We start from the raw sequence: 11498 nt of genomic DNA, 5'->3' as shown, positions 1-11498 counted from the left end.
TCTATCGCATGACGACAACACAATGGAGCCAGAGCGACCTCTCGCAGCGACACAGCGAGGTCGCTCCCGAAGCATGGAGCGACTACTCGGAGCGACGAGCGGAGGTCGCTCGCATTTTCATCACTCGGGAACGCGAGAACGAGTCCGGAGCGACCTCTCGCAGCGACACAGCGAGGTCGCTCCCGAAGTGTGGAGCGACTACTCGGAGCGACGAGCGGAGGTCGCTCCGCGTCTTATTTCTGCTCGAACTTATGATTTCTCAAGGGCCTTTTGGTCATTTCATGATGCACGTTTTTATTTTCTAAACCTATGTTTTAATACTCTGTAAGCCACCAGGAGGCAGATCTATCTTTGTTCTGAAGAAAACCACCAAAAACCTTGAAAAAGGGGATCTCTTTGATTCATTGATCACATGTTCTACTGTTGATTTCTATTCTGTTATCTGTATTTTCTCTGAATGATTAATCTGAAATCCAATATGGGTTTAAGAGGAATCATGGAGATTAGTGAGTAATCACCTTTTGAATTCATGGGTTAGGGAGATTAAGGGTGATTAGGTTAGTTCTAGGATGTTTTAGTGTAGATCATTCTTGTTCCTTGCTAGTAGAGTATTCCTAATGCATCTTCTGAGTTGGCCACTCAAAAGTTGATCAATAGGCATTTCCCACCCGAAAGGTGTTTGATGAAATGCCTGAGACAACTCTCCTAGGCTTTTAGTATACTTTGCCAAAGACATTTGTTGTTAAAGGTGCTAAGATAGCTAATAGACTTGTTAGTAATGATTGCTTTCATATTATTCAACCAAAGACATTTGATGTTTGAGATATGTTAGCAAATGAGCATTTATCTAGACATAGAGCTTGCTTAGAATTGTGTCTAGGCTTAAGGTTGATAGTTTGATTGATCATTTGCCATCATTAGTTCGATACTTGATCACCCAAGGTCTAATCCCTATGCCCATGAGTTCTCTTTTCCCTTAGTCAAGAAAGTATCATTTTGTTATTGCTTTCTAGTATTAGTAGTAGTTTAAAACTCATCTAAATCATTGGTTGCACTTAGATTAAGTGAGTACTTGCATTCTCAGTGCTTTGATATCCCTCAGAACTGGTTCGACAATCACTATACTACAACATTTGTCTTAGGAGCCTTGAAAACTCCTAACATCAAATTGGCGCCGTTGCCAAATTCTGAGTAGATTTAAACATTGAGATTTAGTCACTTGCTTGAGACTAAGTCATTTTAATTTTGTTTTGTTACTGATTCTTCTTCTTCACCTACCTTTCACTTTCAGGTGTATGAACTTGAGGAGCAGGGGTCCATCAAACCTAGTTCCAATAGTAGCAGACATCAGAGCTTTTGAGAGGGAGTGTGCTAGAGCTAGAAGAGAAGAAGAACACCAGGCCCACTTGGATATTGATATGGCAGATCCACCGCAAGGGGCAGAACACCAACCGCGGGCAGCTCGACCCATTGGCACTTACGACCGCCCCAACATACATGGTCACAGATTCGGAATCCGAGCACCAGCTGTGGCAGCCAACAACTTTGAGGTCAAGTCAGGACTCCTCAACGTGATCGAGAACAACAAGTATCATGGCTTGGCTCTGGAGGACCCATTTGATCACTTGGATAGGTTCGACAGCTACTGTGGGTTGTCAAAAACCAATGGTGTGTCCGAAGATGCCTTAAAGCTCAAGCTATTCCCTTTCTCTTTGGGGGATAAGGCACGTCAGTGGGAGAAGTCTCTACCCAGCCACTCTATCACCACTTGGGATGAGTGCAAGAGAGCATTCTTGGAGAAATTCTTCTCATCCTCAAGAACTGCTAAGCTGAGAAATGAGATCTCCAGTTTCCAACAGAAGAACTTGGAAGGATTCAGTGAAGCCTGGGAGAGATTCAAGGGCTACCAAGCTCAATGCCCACACCATGGTTTCTCTAAGGAGAGCTTGCTGAGCACATTCTACCGTGGTGCTCTTCCTAAGTACAGGGCCAGACTGGATACAGCTAGCAATGGGTTCTTCTTGGGGAGAACTGAGGAAGATGCAGAGGAGCTGGTTGACAACATGGTAAAGAGTGATGCAGTCTACAGTGGAGACCACGACAGAAGCAGTCGAACAGATGATAAGCAGACGAGGAAGGAGTTGAAAGCTCTACAGGATAAGATAGACATCCTCCTTGCTGATAAAGCCACACAAGAGCAGCTGCACTTTGTTGGTAACCCAAGCCAAGATACACCACCTGTTGTCCATGAGGTTGAGGGTTTGGAAGGTCAGGAAGAGCTGTGTTTCATCAACAACAATGGTAGCTGGTACAAAAAAGAGCCCAACTTTCAGTACAACAACTACCAACAGAAATCCTATCCCAACAACCAACAGAGTGGTTATCCGCCTCGAAACAACCAGCAAGGCAGCTATCAACCTCATCAAAACCCCTCATCTGGTTCCTCTGCTCCTCAAGAGAGCAGCACTGACACCCTGCTGAAACAAATCTTGGAGTCTCAGACTAGAAGTGAGAAGCATGTTGGTTATGAGTTGAAGAACCTTCATTCCAAGATTGATGGGAGCTACAATGAGCTCAACAACAAGTTCTCACATCTTGCTTCTACAGTCAAGAATTTAGAGAATCAGTTTGCTTCCATGAACACTCACCAGACTCGCCAGCAAGGATCTCTACCTGGAAAATCTGACCAAAACCCCAAGGAGGCCAAAGCTATCACCCTTAGGAGTGGTAAGCAGTTACCTCCTACAACCCTCACAGGGATGCTGAGAAACTAGGTGAAGAGGTGGCCATCAACTTAGATGATGAAGTGGTGATTGTTGATGAGAAAATCAATGATGAAATCTTGGAGAAGATTGTGGAAGCCAAGGGTAAAGGAAAGGTTGGGGAAGCGAAGAAAACAGTGAAAGATGGTGAAGTTCTTGCTCCAGCAAGTGAGAATTCTTTTGTTCCTCCTCCCTATGAACCCAAACTACCATTCCCTGGTAGATTCAAGAGGCAGCTGCTAGAGAAGTACAAGGCTTTGTTTGACAAGCAAATGAGTGAAGCTCAGGTTGCAATGCCCATCATCGATGCTTTCATGTTGATTCCTCAATACAACAAGTTCCTGAAAGATGTTGTAGCTGCAAAGAAGAAGGAAATGGAAAGCATGATGATTCTTACCCATGAGTGCAGTGCCATCATCCAAAGGCTTGATGTTCCAGAGAAGTTAGAGGATCCAGGATGCTTCACACTACCTTGTGCTCTTGGACCTATGGTATTTGAGAAATGTCTCTGCGATTTGGGAGCTAGTGTCAGCGTGATGCCTTTGTCTGTTGCAAAGAAGCTTGGATTCACTCAGTACAAGAAGTGTAAACTCTCTCTGGTGTTAGCTGATCGTTCAGTGAAGTACCCTGTGGGCATCTTAGAGGACCTACCTGTGAAGATTGGAAAATATGAGATACCTACAGATTTTGTGGTGCTTGAGATGGGTGAGGAGGCTCAAGACCCATTGATTCTTGGAAGGCCATTCTTAGCTACAGCAGGAGCAATTGTTAAGGTGAAAGCGGGCACGATTGATCTCCATTTGGGTAAAGGGCATGTTCTCCACTTTGACATCAAGGAGAAAATGAAGAAACCAACTGTGTTCGGGCAAGCCTTCTACATTGAAGAGATGGGCACTCTTGCTGATGAGCACCTTGAAGAGTTACCACCTGAGGACGACGAGGAGGGAGCATCTCCCTCTACTCATTCTCCATAGAAGGTAACCCACTACTTTCCCTTGTATATACCATTTCGTTTTTTGCATATTAGTTTTCTCTTTTTGGGTATCTCTCTCTCCTTGACAACACAGAGACTGTGTCATTTAAGTTTGGGGGAGGTACCAAGTATTTGATCACGTTTGCTTTGATGATTTTGAGTCTCATGCATTGCATTATACATATATATTTGCATAAAAAAAAAATTCATTAAGTTTGCATCATTGGCATTTCTAGGAGAGTCTAGAGCATATAGGTTGCATTTACTTGCATTAGGAGCAATGATTTGAAATGCCTTGTAAAGGACATTACTTTGCACCTGAATAGCTTATGCACCTCTCAAAAACACTTGTATGCTTCGAGCCTTGAAGACTCTTCCTGAAACTTGTTGATTGCTGAAACTCAGTCTTTGAAGCCAACTACAACCTTATTTGAACTGAACGAACTTAATGCTTCTTGCTCATGGTCCCTTGTGTACTGAGTCATGGGTATACACACCTGAGTTGTCACATCCTTTATGCCAATCTTATTCTGACAAACTCTAGTGGTAGACCACTCCCAAAACCTTTCCCTCCTTTTAAGCTTTCATTGTTTGATGAGTGAGGCCTTCTTCGGAAAGTCTTACATGTGCATAATGTTGAGAGTATCGGGAACGACAATGCTTGATCTTCATTCTTGCTAGATTGGGCACTCTATTGTCTAGCTATAGGTGGGGGGGGGGGGGGTGAGTTGTGATTATGATTTGGGAGCAATGAAAAAGGAAAAGAAATAACTCTTTGTGTTTAAGTGAATTGTCTTACTGGGATAAGTAAAAAAAAAAAAAACCTCTAGCTCAAGTTATGAAAAGTCTTGGCCCCCATTTAAAAAAAAAAAAAAAAAAAAAAGAAAAGAAAAAGAAAGAAAAAGGGGGCTAGCAAAGTTGTTAGGAGCTAAGTAATGTTTTGAGGTTGTGAAAAATCCCTTGTAGATTTCAAAGAGAAGGAGTTAATGTTCTTAGGATCTTTTGGTGAGAGATGTGAGTTGGGTTTGGCATTTGAGAATGATTGTGTAATTGTATGTTTGGGAAAAGGGTAGAACAATGGAGATTGAGCATTGTATGCATGAGTTGATCCCTTTCTTAGATATATTATGTGCAATGTCAAGGCTACTTGTTTCGAGAGTAAACCACCTTAAAGATTTTATGTTTCGAACCTCTTGAATCACTTGAATAAAAGTCTTCCCTCACCCAACCAAATGACTTGGACCAACTTACCATTTGCAAGAATTCACCTGATGTTTTGTGCTTAATGAATGTGAGAGTTGTTGATTTGAATGTGTGGATGCATGATGATGAGTGTAGGGATGAAAAGAGTTCAGATAGACCTAGAGAAGCTAGAGTGTAATAAGAGAGTGTGCTCGTGCTGGATTAGATGTTGAATCGAGTACTAGTTGTGTTTCTTTTGGCTATGAGCTCCCACCTTCAAACCTCTCTCCCTATGAGTTCTAGAAAGTTCACTTGTGGACAAGTAAAAGAACAAGTTTGGGGGAGTTGATATCTTGTATATTTCCATTATCTTATCCATTCATCCATGTGCATTTTGATCATATAGACTAGGATTTAGCCATGTTTAGGTTGCATTTTGCATACATAAGTCTTTATCAGGTATTGGAGTACCACATGGAGTTCTCGGAGACATTTGGGTGTGTTTGGAGCTCGAAAGAGGTGTAAAGATGATCATTGGACGAGCAGAGCGTTGGGAGCGACTTCCCGGAGCGACACCAGCAAGTCGCTCTGACCTGCCTTTTCAGAGCGACCTTACCAGAGCGATGCGGAGAAGTCGCTCGCCATTTCATCCCGGTGGAAGCCGAAAACTGACCCGGAGCGACCTATCAGAGCGACCACTCCAGGTCGCTCCCGAAGCCCAGAGCGACTTGGCCAGAGTGACACCCCGAGGTCGCTCGCATTTCTATCGCATGACGACAACACAATGGAGCCAGAGCGACCTCTCGCAGCGACACAGCGAGGTCGCTCCCGAAGCATGGAGCGACTACTCGGAGCGACGAGCGGAGGTCGCTCGCATTTTCATCACTCGGGAATGCGAGAACGAGTCCGGAGCGACCTCTCGCAGCGACACAGCGAGGTCGCTCCCGAAGTGTGGAGCGACTACTCGGAGCGACGAGCGGAGGTCGCTCCGCGTCTTATTTCTGCTCGAACTTATGATTTCTCAAGGGCCTTTTGGTCATTTCATGATGCACGTTTTTATTTTCTAAACCTATGTTTTAATACTCTGTAAGCCACCAGGAGGCAGATCTATCTTTGTTCTGAAGAAAACCACCAAAAACCTTGAAAAAGGGGATCTCTTTGATTCATTGATCACATGTTCTACTGTTGATTTCTATTCTATTATCTGTATTTTCTCTGAATGATTAATCTGAAATCCAATATGGGTTTAAGAGGAATCATGGAGATTAGTGAGTAATCACCTTTTGAATTCATGGGTTAGGGAGATTAAGGGTGATTAGGTTAGTTCTAGGATGTTTTAGTGTAGATCATTCTTGTTCCTTGCTAGTAGAGTATTCCTAATGCATCTTCTGAGTTGGCCACTCAAAAGTTGATCAATAGGCATTTCCCACCCGAAAGGTGTTTGATGAAATGCCTGAGACAACTCTCCTAGGCTTTTAGTATACTTTGCCAAAGACATTTGTTGTTAAAGGTGCTAAGATAGCTAATAGACTTGTTAGTAATGATTGTTTTCATATTATTCAACCAAAGACATTTGATGTTTGAGATATGTTAGCAAATGAGCATTTATCTAGACATAGAGCTTGCTTAGAATTGTGTCTAGGCTTAAGGTTGATAGTTTGATTGATCATTTGCCATCATTAGTTCGATACTTGATCACCCAAGGTCTAATCCCTATGCCCATGAGTTCTCTTTTCCCTTAGTCAAGAAAGTATCATTTTGTTATTGCTTTCTAGTATTAGTAGTAGTTTAAAACTCATCTAAATCATTGGTTGCACTTAGATTAAGTGAGTACTTGCATTCTCAGTGATTTGATATCTCTCAGAACTGGTTCGACAATCACTATACTACAACATTTGTCTTAGGAGCCTTGAAAACTCCTAACATCATATATACACTTTGAATATGAATGTCTTAACTACTACGAAATCTTGTGATATGTTTATATGAGTTCTTATAAAATATCACCAAAATACACTTACTTTTTTGGTCATATATCCATACAAAATTTCATAATTAATTGTGTTTGAGTTGGAGACTTGGAGTAGTGGAAAGATGGATAACCTATCGGAAAATGATTCGCGATAAGTACGGGAAAATGTCATGGGATAATTTCAAGTAACAAGATTTCCAAACTTCCGAAAATTAACACACAACCTATCACACAAATGAGACCCACATGATGAGTAAACGTACATGGAAGGATTATTGGCTGTCTGTGATCGGGGTATTATAAATTTATCATGGACATGCTTTTATACCTTCAAACAAGTTTTTCGCCAAGAAAATAAATATTATAATTTTAATTTAGTTTTGTGACAAAAAAAAAAATTAATTTAGTTATATCATTAACTTGTAAATGAAAAATAAAATCAAACCATTTAATGAATAATAAATATCTACTAATTAAGTTTCTAATGTAATTCTTATAAATTTCTTCATTAACAATTCTATATTCTAATGTAATTCTTACAAATGGCGTCTTTGTCTTCAATGCAGATGGTTCACACTTCTGAGGTTCGTAACTCAACTCCTAACATTTGAATTCTTGATGGCTTTTAAGTTCTTTATTGTCATCGAATTAAGCTGTCTTCTTGTGTTTAGTTTTTCTTTGTAGATTGGTGTTAAGTCGCAGTTAGTTTCTGCAAACCGAACATCTCAATCAGTTTGTGTCGGAGCTCGTTCCTCTGGTTCTGCATTGTCTTCGAGACTACACTATGCAGCAAGTTTCCCTCTCAAGAAGCAATTCTCAGGAGCTTATGCGACCATCAAGAACCAGAGAACAGCTTGTGTTAAATCAATGGCAGCTGTAAGATTATTCCCACTAAAAGCATATAATCATTAGATAATGTCATATTAGCTAATGAACTTTTGTTGATTAGGAGGAAGAAGAAGTGATGGAACCTCAGGCTAAAGTGACAAACAAGGTTTACTTTGATGTGGAGATTGGTGGTGAAGTCGCTGGAAGGATTGTGATGGGTCTGTTTGGTGAAGTCATGCCTAAAACCGTTGAGAACTACCGTGTCTTGTGTACTGGTAAGAATCGATAATGAAAGTTTGAAACTTTCTAAAAATCATAGACTAAAGATGAATAAATGTTTCTGTTTAATCATAGACAATGTTAACATTTTTTTTTTAAAGAAACCTTAAATAAGAGATTTCCATTGGAGCATAAAAATTATGGTGTCTCTTAAGTAGGTCTCTTAAATAACTTTTAACACTTAAAAATATTTAAAAAAAATTAAGAGACCCTAAATGGATCTTTCTGATAATGATGCTCTAACACTGACTCTCTCTCTCTTGCATATATAAAACATACATCCTCTACTCTTAACTCAGATCACTAATCACTAAAACATAATACAAAAAGAAGAAGCACACATTAAAAAAATGGCAGCTAAACTAGAAGACGATTACATAGACATGGAAGTCACATCTTTTACTAACCTCGTACGCAAAGCTCTTCAAAAACAAAAACAACAACAACCCTAGAGAGTTTGAGTTCCAAATCTCTCATCTTTGTCCTCTTGAGATAGACAAAACCACTTTTCCAGCAGATGAACTCTTCTACAAAGGCAAGCTTCTTCCTCTTCACTTAACTCCACGTCTCCTAATGGTTCAAAAGCTTCTAGAAGATTACACCTTTGACCAAGAATTCTACAGCACACCTTTATAGCCACCGGAACGTTTACTACTCAAGTGACGAGTAACTCCCCTTTCGAGTCTTGCACCGTCTCTCCAGCAGATTCTTGTCAAGTGAGTAAAGAGCCTAACCCTAAAGACTATTTTCTTGAATATTCAAGTTCAGTGGAGGAGGATGAGAAGAAGAAATCTTGGAGCAAGAAACTGAGATTGAACACACGATTGAGTTTTGGAAAGAAGATTAAATCTTCGAGAGCTTATCTAAGATCAATTTTTGGGAAGTCAAGCTGTTCTGATGAGTCAAGAGTTGCTGATGAAGGATCTATTTGAGGTATTCTCGAGCAGAGAGACCTAAAAAGAAGAGTAATGGTTCTGTTCCTGGGAGCCGAGCCATAGGAGATCTTTTTCGATTTCTATGAGGAGACAACCTGCGAAGAGTTCGAACAAAAAGTCATCGACTAGTTTAGGGTATCCCCATTGCAGTTTTTGAAGAGAAGTACGAGTTCTAACTCAGAGATAGAGAATTCTATTCAAGGAGCTATCTTGCATTGCAAGCAATCTCAGCAACAGAAGCAGAAGCAGTATAGGGTTAATGAGGTCGGATTCTGTTCGTTGTCAGCATCAAGAATTGCAGTGGCAGATGATCGAGAACGGGCTCAGATGTTTAGAGGTTAACTAAGCAATTAAATTGGACACGAAGATGATGAGCAGATTTAAGTTTTTTTTTGCTTCTTCTTTGATTTTCTATGAAATTTCATAAAATTCCGAAGGCCATTTCCATGTAAAAAATAAACAAAAATGATTACAAATCTTTGTTTTAGATTTGAATTACTTGTGATTTGAAATTTTTATATTCGATTCCAGTTTTGAAATATAAATTAATGCAAATGTTTACCATAATCTGAGAGTATTTAAGGATGTTATTATTAAGTTGTAGGAGACTATATCATAGATTTATACAATGCTTGCTTGCTCATGTCATGTCATTAGTAATAGTACACCTTAAATGTACAAATCTAGTTGCCCAAAAAAAAAAAAAGTACAAATCTATGAAAATAATATAAACCCTCGAAAGTACTAAACCACCAGGTAGTGAACAAACGTATGATTCCCGTACCTACATAATAATTAAGCAAAACCAAACATCACAATTTCGCATAAGAAAAATATAAATTTTTTTAAATTTTATGGAAAATGTAAAAGTGACGTACAATTGTTGGCGGCGTATGGTTCGGCGTTGAAGATCGGGGCTTTGCGCGAAAGTGTAATTAAACGTCAGGCCTCCGTGAACTACTGTACCGCTTATGACCCGGTTGCCATTTGGAAATATAACCCATGCGTGATCGTAGGCGAATGGAATCATCTGTACTCGGTATAGGCCCGGTGCATCTACTGTATAAGTTGATCGAGGGAGTAGCGGCCTTGGGTAGAAGCCATGGAAGCATATGCTTCCGGCCTTGTAAAAGTTAAATAAATTTCCGGCCAATAATTTCAAGTATTTTCAGCAGCTCAGTCGGTTATTACCCCCATTATTAAACTTTTTTATTTTTTTACAGGTCCACAAATTTTTTTTGCTTCCGGCCCAAATTGTTTTCGATATTCTCAGGGCCGGGCCTGAGTCCACGATTCTGAAACAGAACATGCAGCTCTGCAGCGTCGAGCCACCTCTCGTGGGAGACGTTTAGGACGTGTTGAACATCTGCAAAAGACAACAGAGTATGAGATAAAACAAACAATCGATTCTAATGAACTGAAGATTTCTTGATAATCAAGAAATCTAGAAACCTATAACTAGAAACAACAACAGTTCCCAATCTACACAAACTAACAAATAACAATCATTCCCATCAAAGAAAGAACAGAGATGATTTCTTGATGTTCTATAACTCTTCTCAAGATGATAACAATTACGAAATACGCTTTCAAAAACTAACAATTACTTACCCTGGTTAACAACCGCTATTAGTTGAAGATTCACGGATGCCATTAGCGAACGAGCGAGAGAGAGGAGGGTACGAGCGAGAGAGAGGAGGGTACGAGCGAGAGAGAAGAGCCAGTGAGCAAGAGAGTTTTGTGCGTGAAAGAAACAGATCTCTTATTAAATAAAGTAGGGTTCATGAAGCCATGTAACCAAATAGTTCAACAAAAGGCTGACACGTGGCCATTTTTAAACGAGGTTTGCTTATTTCGTTTTGATTTTGTTTTGTTTTATTATGGGCTTACTGGACTGTAAAATGTTAATACACTATCATAAATATTCTCTCATATATTTTACGTATATTTATTTAAATAATATAATAATTTTTTTTCTAATCATAAAAGTTTACAATTAATTTGTGATTGTTATATTTATATGTGTGTGTGTGTGTGTGATAGTATAAATTTTAATCACAATACATATTTTAAATAAACCCCTTAATTATTATTAAATAATTATTAGATAATATAAAAATTAAAACAAATGCTATGAGTTAACTAACTTTAAGTAAACTTTAATTTATTGTGATAATTAGAGCTGGGTTAAAAACCCAAAATCCGAAGAACTGAACGAACCGATCAAAAAGGTAATAACGAACCCGAACGGAAATTGATTAAATATTCGTACGGGTTCAGAATTTTGGTATCTAAAGAACCGAAACAGACCAAAACTGAAGTATTTTGGGTACCCGAATGTATCCGAAATAGATTTATATACCTAAATATATTACTGATTGTTAGATTTAGTGTATATTAAAAACATCCAAAATATATAAGATATTTTTAAGTTGTCCAAAATATTTAAAAATATATACAAATAATCAAAAGTAAATGTCTAAAATAGCTAAAATATACTCAAAATACCGAAAATACTTGAAATATTTATTGATTCTCTATCCAAATATTCAAACCAAACCAATTTA

General features: G+C 39.2%; 1 protein-coding gene, 1 non-coding gene and 1 pseudogene across 2 annotated transcripts; 2 read left to right on the top strand and 1 right to left on the bottom strand.

Annotated features, from left to right (window-relative positions):
* Positions 1-1826: 1826 nt before the first annotated feature.
* LOC125593551 lies at positions 1827-1933 on the bottom strand. Its single transcript, XR_007329454.1, has one exon. It is a non-coding gene; the product is annotated as a small nucleolar RNA R71 (small nucleolar RNA).
* A 5494-nt stretch (positions 1934-7427) lies between these two features.
* On the top strand, positions 7428-8021 carry LOC106422816 (peptidyl-prolyl cis-trans isomerase CYP20-3, chloroplastic-like). Its single transcript, XM_048768958.1, has 3 exons — positions 7428-7473; positions 7574-7765; positions 7839-8021. The coding sequence occupies exons 1-3, from the start codon at positions 7432-7434 to the stop codon at positions 8004-8006; spliced, it is 402 nt and encodes a 133-aa protein (XP_048624915.1). The 5' UTR covers positions 7428-7431; the 3' UTR covers positions 8007-8021.
* A 13-nt stretch (positions 8022-8034) lies between these two features.
* LOC125593041 lies at positions 8035-11355 on the top strand (annotated as a pseudogene).
* The last annotated feature ends 143 nt before the right edge of the window (positions 11356-11498 follow it).

The sequence above is a fragment of the Brassica napus genome, chromosome C9 (assembly GCF_020379485.1).
Source record: "Brassica napus cultivar Da-Ae chromosome C9, Da-Ae, whole genome shotgun sequence".
In the NCBI taxonomy this organism is placed as follows: Eukaryota; Viridiplantae; Streptophyta; class Magnoliopsida; order Brassicales; family Brassicaceae; genus Brassica; species Brassica napus.
The sequence above is the reverse complement of the archived record's forward strand: the minus strand, read 5'-3'. Positions and strand labels throughout refer to the sequence as shown.